The sequence below is a fragment of the Amborella trichopoda genome, chromosome 9 (genome assembly GCF_054954075.1).
Source record: "Amborella trichopoda isolate Santa Cruz 75 chromosome 9, AtrichopodaSantaCruz75HAP2 v2.0, whole genome shotgun sequence".
NCBI classification, from domain to species: Eukaryota; Viridiplantae; Streptophyta; class Magnoliopsida; order Amborellales; family Amborellaceae; genus Amborella; species Amborella trichopoda.
The window spans coordinates 55,079,406-55,091,218 of NC_142344.1; the positions used below are offsets into that span (position 1 = coordinate 55,079,406).

General features: G+C 35.0%; 1 protein-coding gene across 3 annotated transcripts; it reads right to left on the reverse strand.

Annotated features, from left to right (window-relative positions):
• Positions 1-2,866: 2,866 nt before the first annotated feature.
• Positions 2,867-11,598, reverse strand: HMGS (hydroxymethylglutaryl-CoA synthase / HMG-CoA synthase / 3-hydroxy-3-methylglutaryl coenzyme A synthase). 3 transcript variants are annotated; one of them, XR_016040209.1, is made up of 12 exons: positions 11,163-11,598; positions 9,105-9,211; positions 8,080-8,212; positions 7,827-7,970; positions 6,915-7,073; positions 6,283-6,352; positions 5,716-5,791; positions 5,545-5,600; positions 4,994-5,081; positions 4,440-4,580; positions 4,162-4,311; positions 2,867-3,401 (listed from the first exon to the last, which is right to left on the reverse strand). XR_016040209.1 is itself a non-coding variant. In XM_011630081.3 (12 exons), the coding sequence occupies exons 1-12, from the start codon at positions 11,232-11,234 to the stop codon at positions 3,198-3,200; spliced, it is 1,404 nt and encodes a 467-aa protein (XP_011628383.1). In that variant the 5' UTR covers positions 11,235-11,598; the 3' UTR covers positions 2,867-3,197. The 3 variants fall into 3 exon arrangements, 2 of the variants coding, with proteins under 2 accessions (XP_011628383.1, XP_088702139.1); XM_011630081.3 differs by having other exon boundaries at positions 6,279-6,352; XM_088846013.1 differs by having other exon boundaries at positions 6,279-6,352; positions 9,105-10,042.
• Positions 11,599-11,813: the final 215 nt, after the last annotated feature.

Genomic DNA, 11,813 nt, shown 5'->3' on the forward strand with positions numbered 1-11,813 from the left:
AGAACCTAGGCAAACAAATTAGAACCTACCTTCATATGGTGTCGAGAAATATGGTTTCAATACTAAAAATCTTTGTGATAGCCTTAAAATATATTTTCATCTTTATTTATAAAGTTTAAAGCTTCAAAAATAGTATAGATCGACCGATCTATGAAAACTTGAAAATCTTGAAATTTGACGGTCCAAAAATGCGTTACAAAATACATTATTTCCAAAACTTGAAATCCATTTTTTTTCTCTTGTCTATGCATCTTGATGTCAAGATGATCAATTTGAGGATATTTGGGCATCAAAACATCTTCTAGTGAAATTTTTGAGGTAGACTTCAATTTGATGGTTTAGAGCCTTGGCTCTATATAAACTTTTCCCATATTTCTAGTATATTATATATAATATATATTATATATAATATATAAATATTATATACATTTTATTAAGTATATATTGATATTTTATATAATATTATTTAATATGATAAATTTATTATATTATAAATAAATTATTAAATAAATATTATATATAATATAATAAATAATAATATAAATATTATATGAATAATGATCCTATAGGACCCTCCCCCACCCATGTGTGTAGGATCCCAAAGGATCACCATTAAATTTGGCACGGATCTCTAGAAAAGTTATCATATGGGTGTGGGACTTGACTTTTCTAAAGATCCGTACCGAATTTAATGGTGATCCTTTAAGGTCCTATACATATGGGTGGATGAGGGTCCTATAGGATCATTTCTCATAATATTATAATATTTATTATATTATAAATAATATAATTATTATATTATAATAAATATTATATTATATGTCATATATAATACTAATATAACATTAATAAAATATATTATATTATGTTACATATGTTATATATTTATATTTATATGGTTAATATATATATATTATCAAACACACTCAAAACTTTCTTAACATTCAAACAGGTTATCAAACACAGCAGGTTATCAAACACAATACCCATAAGTTATTTAAACATTTCAAATCATAACATAGATATCTTTCAAAAAAACCAAGGTGCCCAAAGACCGATAAAGAGGGAGATATCGAGAGAGAGAGAGAGAGAGAGAGATTTAAAAAGAAAAGATGAGTGAGAAAGGAGAGAGAAAGGTGAGAGGGGGAGAGAAAACGTGGGAGGTAGACACACATTAATGATTTGTTACATAGAAAGAAAGAGAAAGTACAAGGGAGAGTAAAATGTGGGAGGTAGAGAGTAAATTAAATAGATATGGAAAGAAAAAGTGGGAAGTATAGATATCACACTACAAAAAAGAGTTACATTCAAACATTACACTAAAAAAAAGAGTTACATAAGTGGGAAAAGTTTATATAGAGTTGAGGCTCTAAACAATCAAATTTAAGCTTACCTCAAAAATTTTACTACAAGAAGTTGTTTTGATGCTCAAATATCATCAAATTGATCATCTCGATATCAAGATGTATAGACATGAAAAAAACAAAGGATTTCAAGTTTTGAAAATAATGTATTTTGTAACCATCAAGTTTTAAGATTTTTAAGTTTTCATAGATCTATTGATCTACACTATTTTTTAAGCTTTAAACTTTATAAATAAAGATGAAAATATATTTTAAAGCTATCACAAAGATTTTCAGTATTGAAACCATATTTCTCGACACTATTTGAAGGTAGGCTCCAATTTGATTGTTTAAAGCCTAAGCTCCATACAAACCGCACCCTATATATATTTATATCTTTTTATGCATGTAGGAAGAAAAGAGTTACATAAAAACATCATGCTAAAAAAAGAGTTACCTATATTTAACTAAAAAAAATGTTACATATATATATGCCTTTTTATGCATGTAGAACGAAAAGAATTACATAAAAACATTACACTAAAAACAAATTACCTATATTTATGTCTTAAACGGAAGAGGGAGATTCAGAAAAAAGTCGATTATAAGAAATTAAGAGAGACAAAAATAGAGAGTTCGTATGGGGAGAGAAGAGACAAGGAAGAGAATAATATGAAAGGACAGAAAAGATAGATTAAACGGAAGAGGGAGATTCAGAAAAAAGTCGATTAAAAGAAATTAAGAGAGAGAGATAGAATGTTCGTATGGGGAGAGAAGAGACAAGGGAGAGATTAATATGAAAGGACAGAAAAGATAGATTAATATAGAGGAGAGATGTGGGGAAAAGAGAAAAGAGATGGTTACGAATAAAACAAAACGTGGCAAAAAAATAAGCCAGGCAGTCCTCTCATAGATGCGGGGGAGAGAGAATAAATAGTTATTAATATAGTGAAACACGTCAAAGAATTAACAGGGTAATCCTCTCATATAATATATAACTAGGTAGTATGGCATTTTCAATTATTTTATAATATATGACAAAATAACCTTAGATGCTCAATTCAAACTCCCAAGACCAAAACCATTTACTTTTGATACAAAACCACGTCGTTCATGGACACAAAGTTCAAAACAAAATTTTTTAAATGTAAGAACACAATTTCATCTACTAGATTTCACGGCTACAAATAATTACGACTTTGTACCAAAAATAAATAATCTCATAATATACGAATCCTTTCTTATATATTTAGAATTTGGAGACTTTTGTAGACATCTCTCATATCCCAAATGTGGTATACTCTTTAACTCTTTTGCCATGGCACACACTACACTCTCTCAGCATGTTTGGTAATACTGTGGCATGCACTCTCTCAGCATGTTTGGTGCACTCACTCTCTCTCTCATACCCCAAGTGTGTGGTATACTCTCAAAACTCTTTTGGCATGGCACACACTATACTCTCAGCATGTTTGGTACCCTCTCTCTCTCTCTCTCTCTCTCTGAGACACTGTTGCAAATTCTTTTGAGTGAGGTTAGAGGATTATGCCTCATTTAAATCTCGGGTCCAGGACCTTTCTCACAACCAAAACCAATTATCTGAAAAACATTTACGGATCGGTAAGAGATTGCATGCTACCGATAAAGAGATCAGGGGGCTGCAAAAAGTATGTAGAGGAATAAACCACAGTTTCCCACAACAAATGCTGCTCAAGAACACATTTTCTGCAGCCACCCCAAGAAAAGAACAGAAGATATGGTGTAAGGAAATACATCTCTAAAAAAAAGCTAAACCTATTTCCACCAACTACCACTGGTTTCTTAACTACCACTGGTTTCTTGAGAATTGCCACGTCAGGACCCATTGACAAGCACACCATTGCTCGCACCATCATCCCCAACCTTCTTGGCATAGTATCTTCGGTACAGAGCGTCCACCTCCTTCAGATAATACGTTTCTGGGCTCAGCAAGCTCCTATCCTCACTTGTGACAAACCCCTTAGCCCCATACCTGTGCTCCATAAGATTCATGATCTCGACAAATTTCTCAGGCGAGAACTGCAAAAGATAAGCACATTTTATAAGTACCTCTCATGCACGTCCAGTTTTCTGGAGAGGTTTCTTTATCGGTAACTAGGATAAAGAAAATATGTAAATTGAGATCAGTTGAGAATAAGATAATTGCAAGTTTGCAGACGGGAGTTTATGCGTAGGTATAACTTGTCCAACTGATGCATAAGTTTATGCAGGGTTGCATTTTGATCTAGAAGTTAAATTGCAAGTTTTTAACATGGGGGAGTTTATAGATACATAATTCGTACTCTTAGGATGAAAATTTATACATAAATCAGCTGAACAAATTAGTATGAGAAGGTACCCTAACCTGGCTGGAATATTGCGACATAAAATATGTGTCATGTTAAATTACTCCAAAAATTCTGAATTTTGTTCTTTAAGTTCTTTAATATGTTGGGAAAACCATTATGCAAATTAATCATTCAGAAAAAACAAAAGAACTCATCTCATGTTTGGGACCCCAGGACATTATTGAGGCTGCAGAAGATTCAGATGCAGTGACAAAGGATGATGGCACATTACTACCAGTTTCAAGCTTCCAAGAACATCTCAACATAGGACTCCAGATGACTCGGCAGGGACATCGTAAATATCAAATGCTCAGTCAACACAAAATCAAAAGGGTAGAAAATTCATGTTGCCAAACAAATGGCATATGATTAGTTCTAATGAACGATTTGAACCACAACTCAGGCCTTATAAGATAGTTTAACAGCAAAAAGCAAAGCAAGAAGTACAATACCACTTGTCTAGATTCCAGCTTTCCAGATACGTTGAGCACACTTGCAATATTTGATATGCTAAAAGGATGCTGACCCTCACGCATTCTGAATGAAAACATTGTGGAAGACAAACCACTTCCATAGGAGAACATCAATACGCGTTGACCCACCTGCAAATCAAAATAAATCAAATTTTACTTTTGATCACATTCAGTGAAAGGGAATGTTCATCAGGGAATTGCATGGTGCCAATATTGCAAACCAGAACACATGAAAAAGAACAACCAGGGAGAAATACCAAGGATTCATGTTTATTATGAACAATTGATGCAAATGCCGCATAAAGGGATGCCGTGTACATGTTGCCCACTTGTTTTGGTAGCAGTGTCGACGGCTGCACTTTCACATCGTACTGGGGCTTTGCGACTTGTTGGGTCACCTATAAATCCAAATAAACAACCAAGCAGCTATTGTGTTAATAAGTATCGATTTCAGAATCCAAATACACATCTCTCTTGCTGCCCCTCCCTACCTCTCCCTTGCATTGAGATGCATGAGAGATGGGAGGAACATGGACAATAATGTGAATAGGGGGAAGGTAGCTTTTGATGAGACATCATTTTAGAGGGGATTAGTCCTTGTATAAGTGATTTAGAGTGGTGATGGGGATTGGACCCCTCTCTCGTGTTGTTCCAATTTCCTATTACGAGCTACTTTTATTGATTGTCTATCTTGTATCAACAATAACCATAAAACAATAAAGGTGCATATACAAAGCTGCAAGGAAAGCAATAAAAATGACTCTTGAATAAAGAACAGCCAAATTCATATCGATAGCAAGGCTTAATTGACCTTCTCAAGATCCCGGCTCTGATAGCTTTCTTCACTAGACAAGGTTGAGAATGGCCCCAATTTTTCATACACGTCTTTATTGATAGAGCTTACAAATAGGAAACAAAAGGAAATAGTATAAGTCAACAGAATAACTATTTAACTAGATAACATTAATGATCTTATGATACATACTTCACATGATAGTTTCCCCTACATACGATATTAGAGACACTATCAGTACCAATTTCCCTCAATATGAGCATAATTCTACCAGTGATGCTTCTAGTACTCAATTAAAATTTTCCTACACTTTCTTAGTCTAACATTCATATTGGATGTAACATACATAGCCCTAGAGGATGGATGTATTCATCACAATCTTAGCCAAAAAGATTTGGATTCCCCTGACCGCTAAAGGAAATGTTAACATTTTGTGCTTTCTAACTATACACAAGCCCTAAAAGTTGGTGCAGGCCCAAGTGCACATGAATGTGGATGAGAGAACACACAAACAGATATTGAGAAACACGAAGGAAACATCATATGGACTACATAAGACAGGTAGAAACCTGCCATTCCTCAAAAAATCGTTGAAATAAAGGCGGGCGAAGCTCTTCTGGACAAGCTGCACAATCAAAGTATGAGACAATTAAAAACATATCATTTAATCAAACAGTTGAAGTAAAAAAAATTTATTAAAAAAAATTTTGAATTAAAAACTGTGCCTTATCCAGTCATACCTTATTATATGGAGAATGAAATGCAACATAATCAGCATCAAGAATTGAAAATTGCTTTCCCTCCAAATCCTCAAACCTGAGAAAAGTTGCACAATGAAAACATAAATGGATAATACAGTAAATATATCAAATTCAGTTGGCCAAGGAGATTCTTTACTAGAGTTGACAGAGAATCTGGACAAACTGTTTCATTCTTTCATATTATTTGGTGCTTTATCCCCCTGACATAGTGCTTTGGGTTGCTTTTTCATCTCTAGCCTTTTCCTAAACACTGTCTTTAAAATTTTATACGAGAGAATAATTGACATGAACACCATCTTTAAGATCAGTTTGCAAAAATGTTACAACCAAATCTATGACCATTTATTTTCTCATTAGCTTTTGAAGTTTAGCTTCCTATACAATTTCTTATTACAGCGCAACCCAGAGGAGACAAATATAACATCTATACAATTGTTTTAAGAACCATTAGGATCTTAACCATCTTTACCATCCTGAATATACGTAATACTCAAGTCAGAATATTAACAGAAAAGATCAACACTTCAATGATTCCAACTTACTTACTACAATATCGCTTATAACAAGAGTCAAGTGCCATGAGATAGCAAGTCTGCGAAAGCTTCCCATCAACAACCTTCAAAACAAACAATTTCAATACAAATAGTCAACAACCATCACTGGTTCTACAAAATGATAACAAGGCCATTACGAAACTACATCTCACAAAGCATCCATAATCCATATAAGTGTGAAGAATACCATTATAAACCATACTATTGCTTCTAGAAGCACAAATTACCAAGAAATGATTCATTTCTAAATAATAAAAAATGATCCGTATATTAGAAAGAAAAACAAGCAAATACAGGGTTTCCTAGAAAGAATAAAACAAACTGTCACATAAAATCCAAGAGTCCCAACATCTTCATATTTTAAGACACCTAGAACTCTAATTCAAGTAAAAGGTACAACAAAGAAGACAAAGGTAAAACAATCTCCACAATTTTAACATTAAAAAACAAGAGAGAGAGGAGAACAAGCCACAGAATGGAGAAAATTTGGAAAATCATCATCCACATGCACTAGGACTTGCAATTCCCACAAGCACTAACACCAAAATAAATAGCATGACAAAAACACCAAACTAAATAATATGATGAACCTAAAACGAATCCAAGAAAGGGACAAAGTATTACTGGATACTCGCTTGCAAGATTAGGCTTGTAAAAATCATAAACATGAGACATATGGCTCCCTCTATATTTGCTTTCAAAAGCAATCGGTGCATTTGGTCCAATCAACATCGCCACAGCGGCAGCTCCTCCTGTAGGTCGTGCTGGTCCTTCAGCATAAACCTAAAACATATGAAGACATTGGTGAACACAAATCTCATTATGAGAAACGAAAAGGAGATAATCACCAACACAGAAATGAACACAAGTATGGAAGACAACAGAAGGGAAGCGAACTACATGTGTTGCATGTAATTGTATCTCATTCAACCAAAAAGGCTTCTAAACAATGTAAGATCAAGCAATACACACTTTTTTTTCCTCCTTTTAAATATTACTAACTATCAATATGCCATGCATTAACTTCCATCTAATTTTACATGACTATATGGAAACTCCAAATGCCTCAAGTTTTGTCACCCTGGCTCACACAACTTATCTGCATGTAAACGCTTTCAAGCGTTATGATCAAAACAGAGTAAGTGAATGGTAGTGCAAAGCCTTTTATGCAAAATTAGTACCACATAACATAACCTGCATTTATAAGTGGAGAGTCATCATGGCTCCTTGATAAAGTAAAAGACACAATCATTGCACTATATACCGTAGTCATGTTTCTCCATGATTATAGGCAAGTTGCATAGGTAATCTTAACAAGCAGACATATCATTAGCTCTTTAACTAACTCAACATTTGACAAATAGCCACTTTGGTGATCTTTTCAGTGACACCCCATCCAAGGTTTATATGCCCGTGTAACCAAAAACTTCATTCATTTTGACCAATTCCACCTCTCATCAGTGCACACACAAATCCAGATTACATGGCAGAATAGTTATGATAAATATTGAATTCGACAAAGGGAAGTGATCATACCGCACTATCTGTGCATACAACAAGGCCATACCGCCCATCCCAAGAGTTACTCTCCACCCAATTTACACAATTCAATAATGCTGCAGTTCCTCCATAGCATGCATTTGTAGAATCAACTCCTTCAATATCTGTATTGCCACAATCCTGACAAATAGAAAACAAGAACACAATACCCCATTTATCAGAAAAGAGAGAGAGAGAGAGAGAGAGAGAGAGAGAGCTAAAGGGGGGGGGGGAGGGAAGGAGAGGTGACCTCAAAGAGATCCATCAGCCATGTCTTTATGGACTTGCTCTTGTCAATAACAGTCTCACTGCCTACTTCTAGGCGACCAATTTGTTTTCGATCAATTTGGTATTTCTCTAGAAGGGATGACACAACTGTCATACTGAAATATAATTGCATCAGTAATCAAATCATTGTTGTAGCCAGATAAATGCTACTAATTTTTCATTTCATTCAAGAAGATAATGGTCATAAACACATTATCCTTTCTCCTTTCTATTAGTGCATGAAACAAGGCCAAACTTAAAATAACAGAAAAGCTTGCCATATATATCAGACAAATTTCAGTGTGGTGAGACACTCTATAAAAAAGATAGATATGGTGACCTAAACACAAGAATGCCATCAAAATAATCAAACTAATTCAAATATCACCAGTAAGGTCAAAAAATTGAGTACTGCCCCACTTAGAAAGTCCCAAAATAGATAGCATCCAATCGACATTTAGGATCTTTCCAAAGGAAATAAATCAAACTATAAACAAACACTTCAAATATAAAATAAGCAACAGAGCTCCAGCTAAGTAAAGACATCAGTTAGTCATCACAGACCCAAGAAATATGGTCAAACCCAAGTTAGACTGTTAAAAGTAGAACAATAAATTGCAATAGAGCTCAATAGGGTATCAGACTTCAGAAATTCAGGGGCCTTAGAACAATGGCCAGCCCAGGTGTGCACATATTTCTTCACCTATTTCTTCAAGAATACTTGAAAACATATATTAGAGAATTACATCACATGATGCCCTCAATGCCAGCTTTGGAAATAATTATTTAAGAGGAAGGCTCATGCAGATAGTAAAGCCATGCTTTCTTCTGATCTGACCATGCCCTTCTTTTAAATCATAATAATGCGGATATACTCAATAAAATTTTCATCTAACAAATTTGGAAATAAGTCATAAGCAAATAAGCCAATCAGCATATAAAGCATACGATAAACACACATCCCCCATAAATGAAAAGAAAGCAGAGCATGAAGTACAGTTCTAAGACCTCATGGAAATAACATCTTCCAACTCTGTACAGAAAGCCATGCAATCCTGCCCAAGTCCAATAGTGTATTTCCCTTTGCTTGCTCCATCATGGGCTTCCAAGGATTCCTATAGTTGTCCATGCACAGAATAAGAGAATGCTTGAGAAAATTTCATTAATTAACGTCAAAATTGCAAATTTAACTAATTGTTAAATTTTGCATCAGAGATTAATAGATAATAACAATCAAGGAAAATATTCGGTGAGCAATTAGATATCTATCAAGTAAATCGATAAATAGTTACATATTTAATACCTACACATGATAGATATGTGTATCTAGCAAAAATACTGAACTTCGAACTAGCAAATACATAGAAACCATAGTTGCATATACCAATTAAATCATTACATCAACTGTTTAAACTGGGTATAGGAAAGCAGCTAATCCACAAAGCAATGAAAGATTCTTTATGCATTTTTTTCTTTTCAGAAGTCAATATAGTTACAAATATATAAAAGAGATACTTCAAATATAAAAAGGAAGAGAGTACATAAAGGAGAAACAAAAATAATTTGCATAAAAGAACTCCTAGATGAAAACTTTTCTGACTGATGCACGACCCGAAACCAAGCGAATGGTGATACAAAGTTCTCTAGCTGATGTGCAACCCAAAACACGCTCTGGAAACAAGATACCTCTGCCATAGATTTCCATAGAGCTCGTAATTTTATTTTCCATAACATAAAAGAAACATGCCTCCAAATTACTATAATCCGAATTGACACCACTACCCTCGTACTAAAAAATATATTGGTATGATTCAGAAAGCCAACTCCAAAATAATCATTTGATCGATGCTAGGGTTGCCAAACTTCCAATGAAAATGCAAAGCGTTTCGATGGGTGATTCCTCTGATTACTTCCTGGATACCCTCCCATGTTAGAAAGGTCTACAACTGGTAGAAGAGAAAAAAAAATCCAAAACAAAGAGGTAGAACATCATTCCAAACATGCATCATTTATTCATGATGTCATAGTTATAAATAAATTTGAAACATAAATAAATAAACAACTAAAAGATTATTCATAGGAACATTCGGCATCGACACATCGCAGGGTAACAATCTTGGAATTGTAATAATGAGATTATGCTTATCTTTTAAAAAATTCAGTGAGTGCATAAAAATAATTATTGAATAAAAATATTGTGAGTGTGAGTGCATAAGAATAATTATTGAATAAAAATATAGACAATTTTCACAATATCATTTCTATGAGCTAATAAACTGCAAATTTAACTCAGCCCTAACAGATGCAAATCTACAATAGCTCCAAGTGTGAAGCATGTGGCAATTTTGCACTGGGTAAAATCCATGGTCACATCTAAGAAGCAATGAGAAAACATTAAACAATTAACCACATTCACATCTCTCAAGAATCACATTATTCTCCATAGAAATACTATGATTACACCTTCACTAAAACCCTATAAATCCAATCTCCTAAAAAATTGTCCTTCTTCAATGAAAGCCCAACTACTACATCCAAAATCAAGAAAAGCCAGAAAGTCTAGATTAAACGAACTGAGGCAATAAAAACCATAAGAAAGAACAGTTAATTGAACACAACCAACACAGGAAACAAAGCAGAGAGAGAGAGAGAAACACACACAAACACATGGGAAAATCAAGAAGTGGCACACAAAAAGAGAGAGAGACCACAACAAGAATCGATCAGGATAACAGGATTCAGAAAAAGAAGAGATCCAAACGATATCATATCGAAATAACGACATGCAGAGACAGCAAGAGCCAAAAACAGACCAAAAGAAAATGATCCCCATTGAGAGAGAGATAGAGAAAGCAAGAGCTGAAAGAGACCAAAAGAAAATGATCCCCATTGAGAGAGAGAGAGAGAGAGAGAGAGAGAGAGACCTCAATGAAAACAAAACAAAACGGGAAAAACCAGAAAGAGAGAGAGAGAGAGAGAGATATCTAAATAGAAGGGGGCCAAACAAAATGACCCACCCCACAGTGAAACACAGAGAGAGAAGAGAAACGAGGAGAGAGAGCATGCCTGCTGAACGCACGCTCGAGGGAAGTAAATGTCCATGGCGAGGATCCCCACATTCTTCTGCTGCGAACCCATCTTTCTCTCCTGTCTCTCTCTATCTCTAAAACTCAAAGGAATAGAACTCCGGCTCTCCTATCTCTCTCTTAAACTCGAGCTCTCTCTCGTCTTTCTCTCTCTAAAACTCAGGGGAAGGAAGGTGAGGAAGGCAGGGGATTAGCGGCAAAGGGTGGTGGGTACGAATTCCTTGCCCGCTATTTCAGTGCGAGCGTGCCTTCAAAGTCGGACACACGCCAACCTGGATACCGCATGCACTAACAGGTCGCAGGACCTCACTTTCATAGATACACAACCCTAGAGAGAGAAAACAAGAGAGAGTATAAATGCTGTAGAGAGAGAGATTCGAGGTTCAAATGTTGCAGACTCGTGGAACAAATGCTGTAGAGAGAGAGAGAGAGAGTAGAGATGTTTTTTTTTTTAAAATGGAGAGGGGTTTGAAATACGAGGCCTGCGAAGAGCAAATGCTTAGAGATACTTAGAGAGACTAAGGAGATGGTTCAACGGATTACGAAAGTTCGAGATGGAGAGAGAAAGACCGGACATTCCTAGAGAGAGAAACTAGATGGCATAACGGACTACGGAAGTTCGATAACGGGC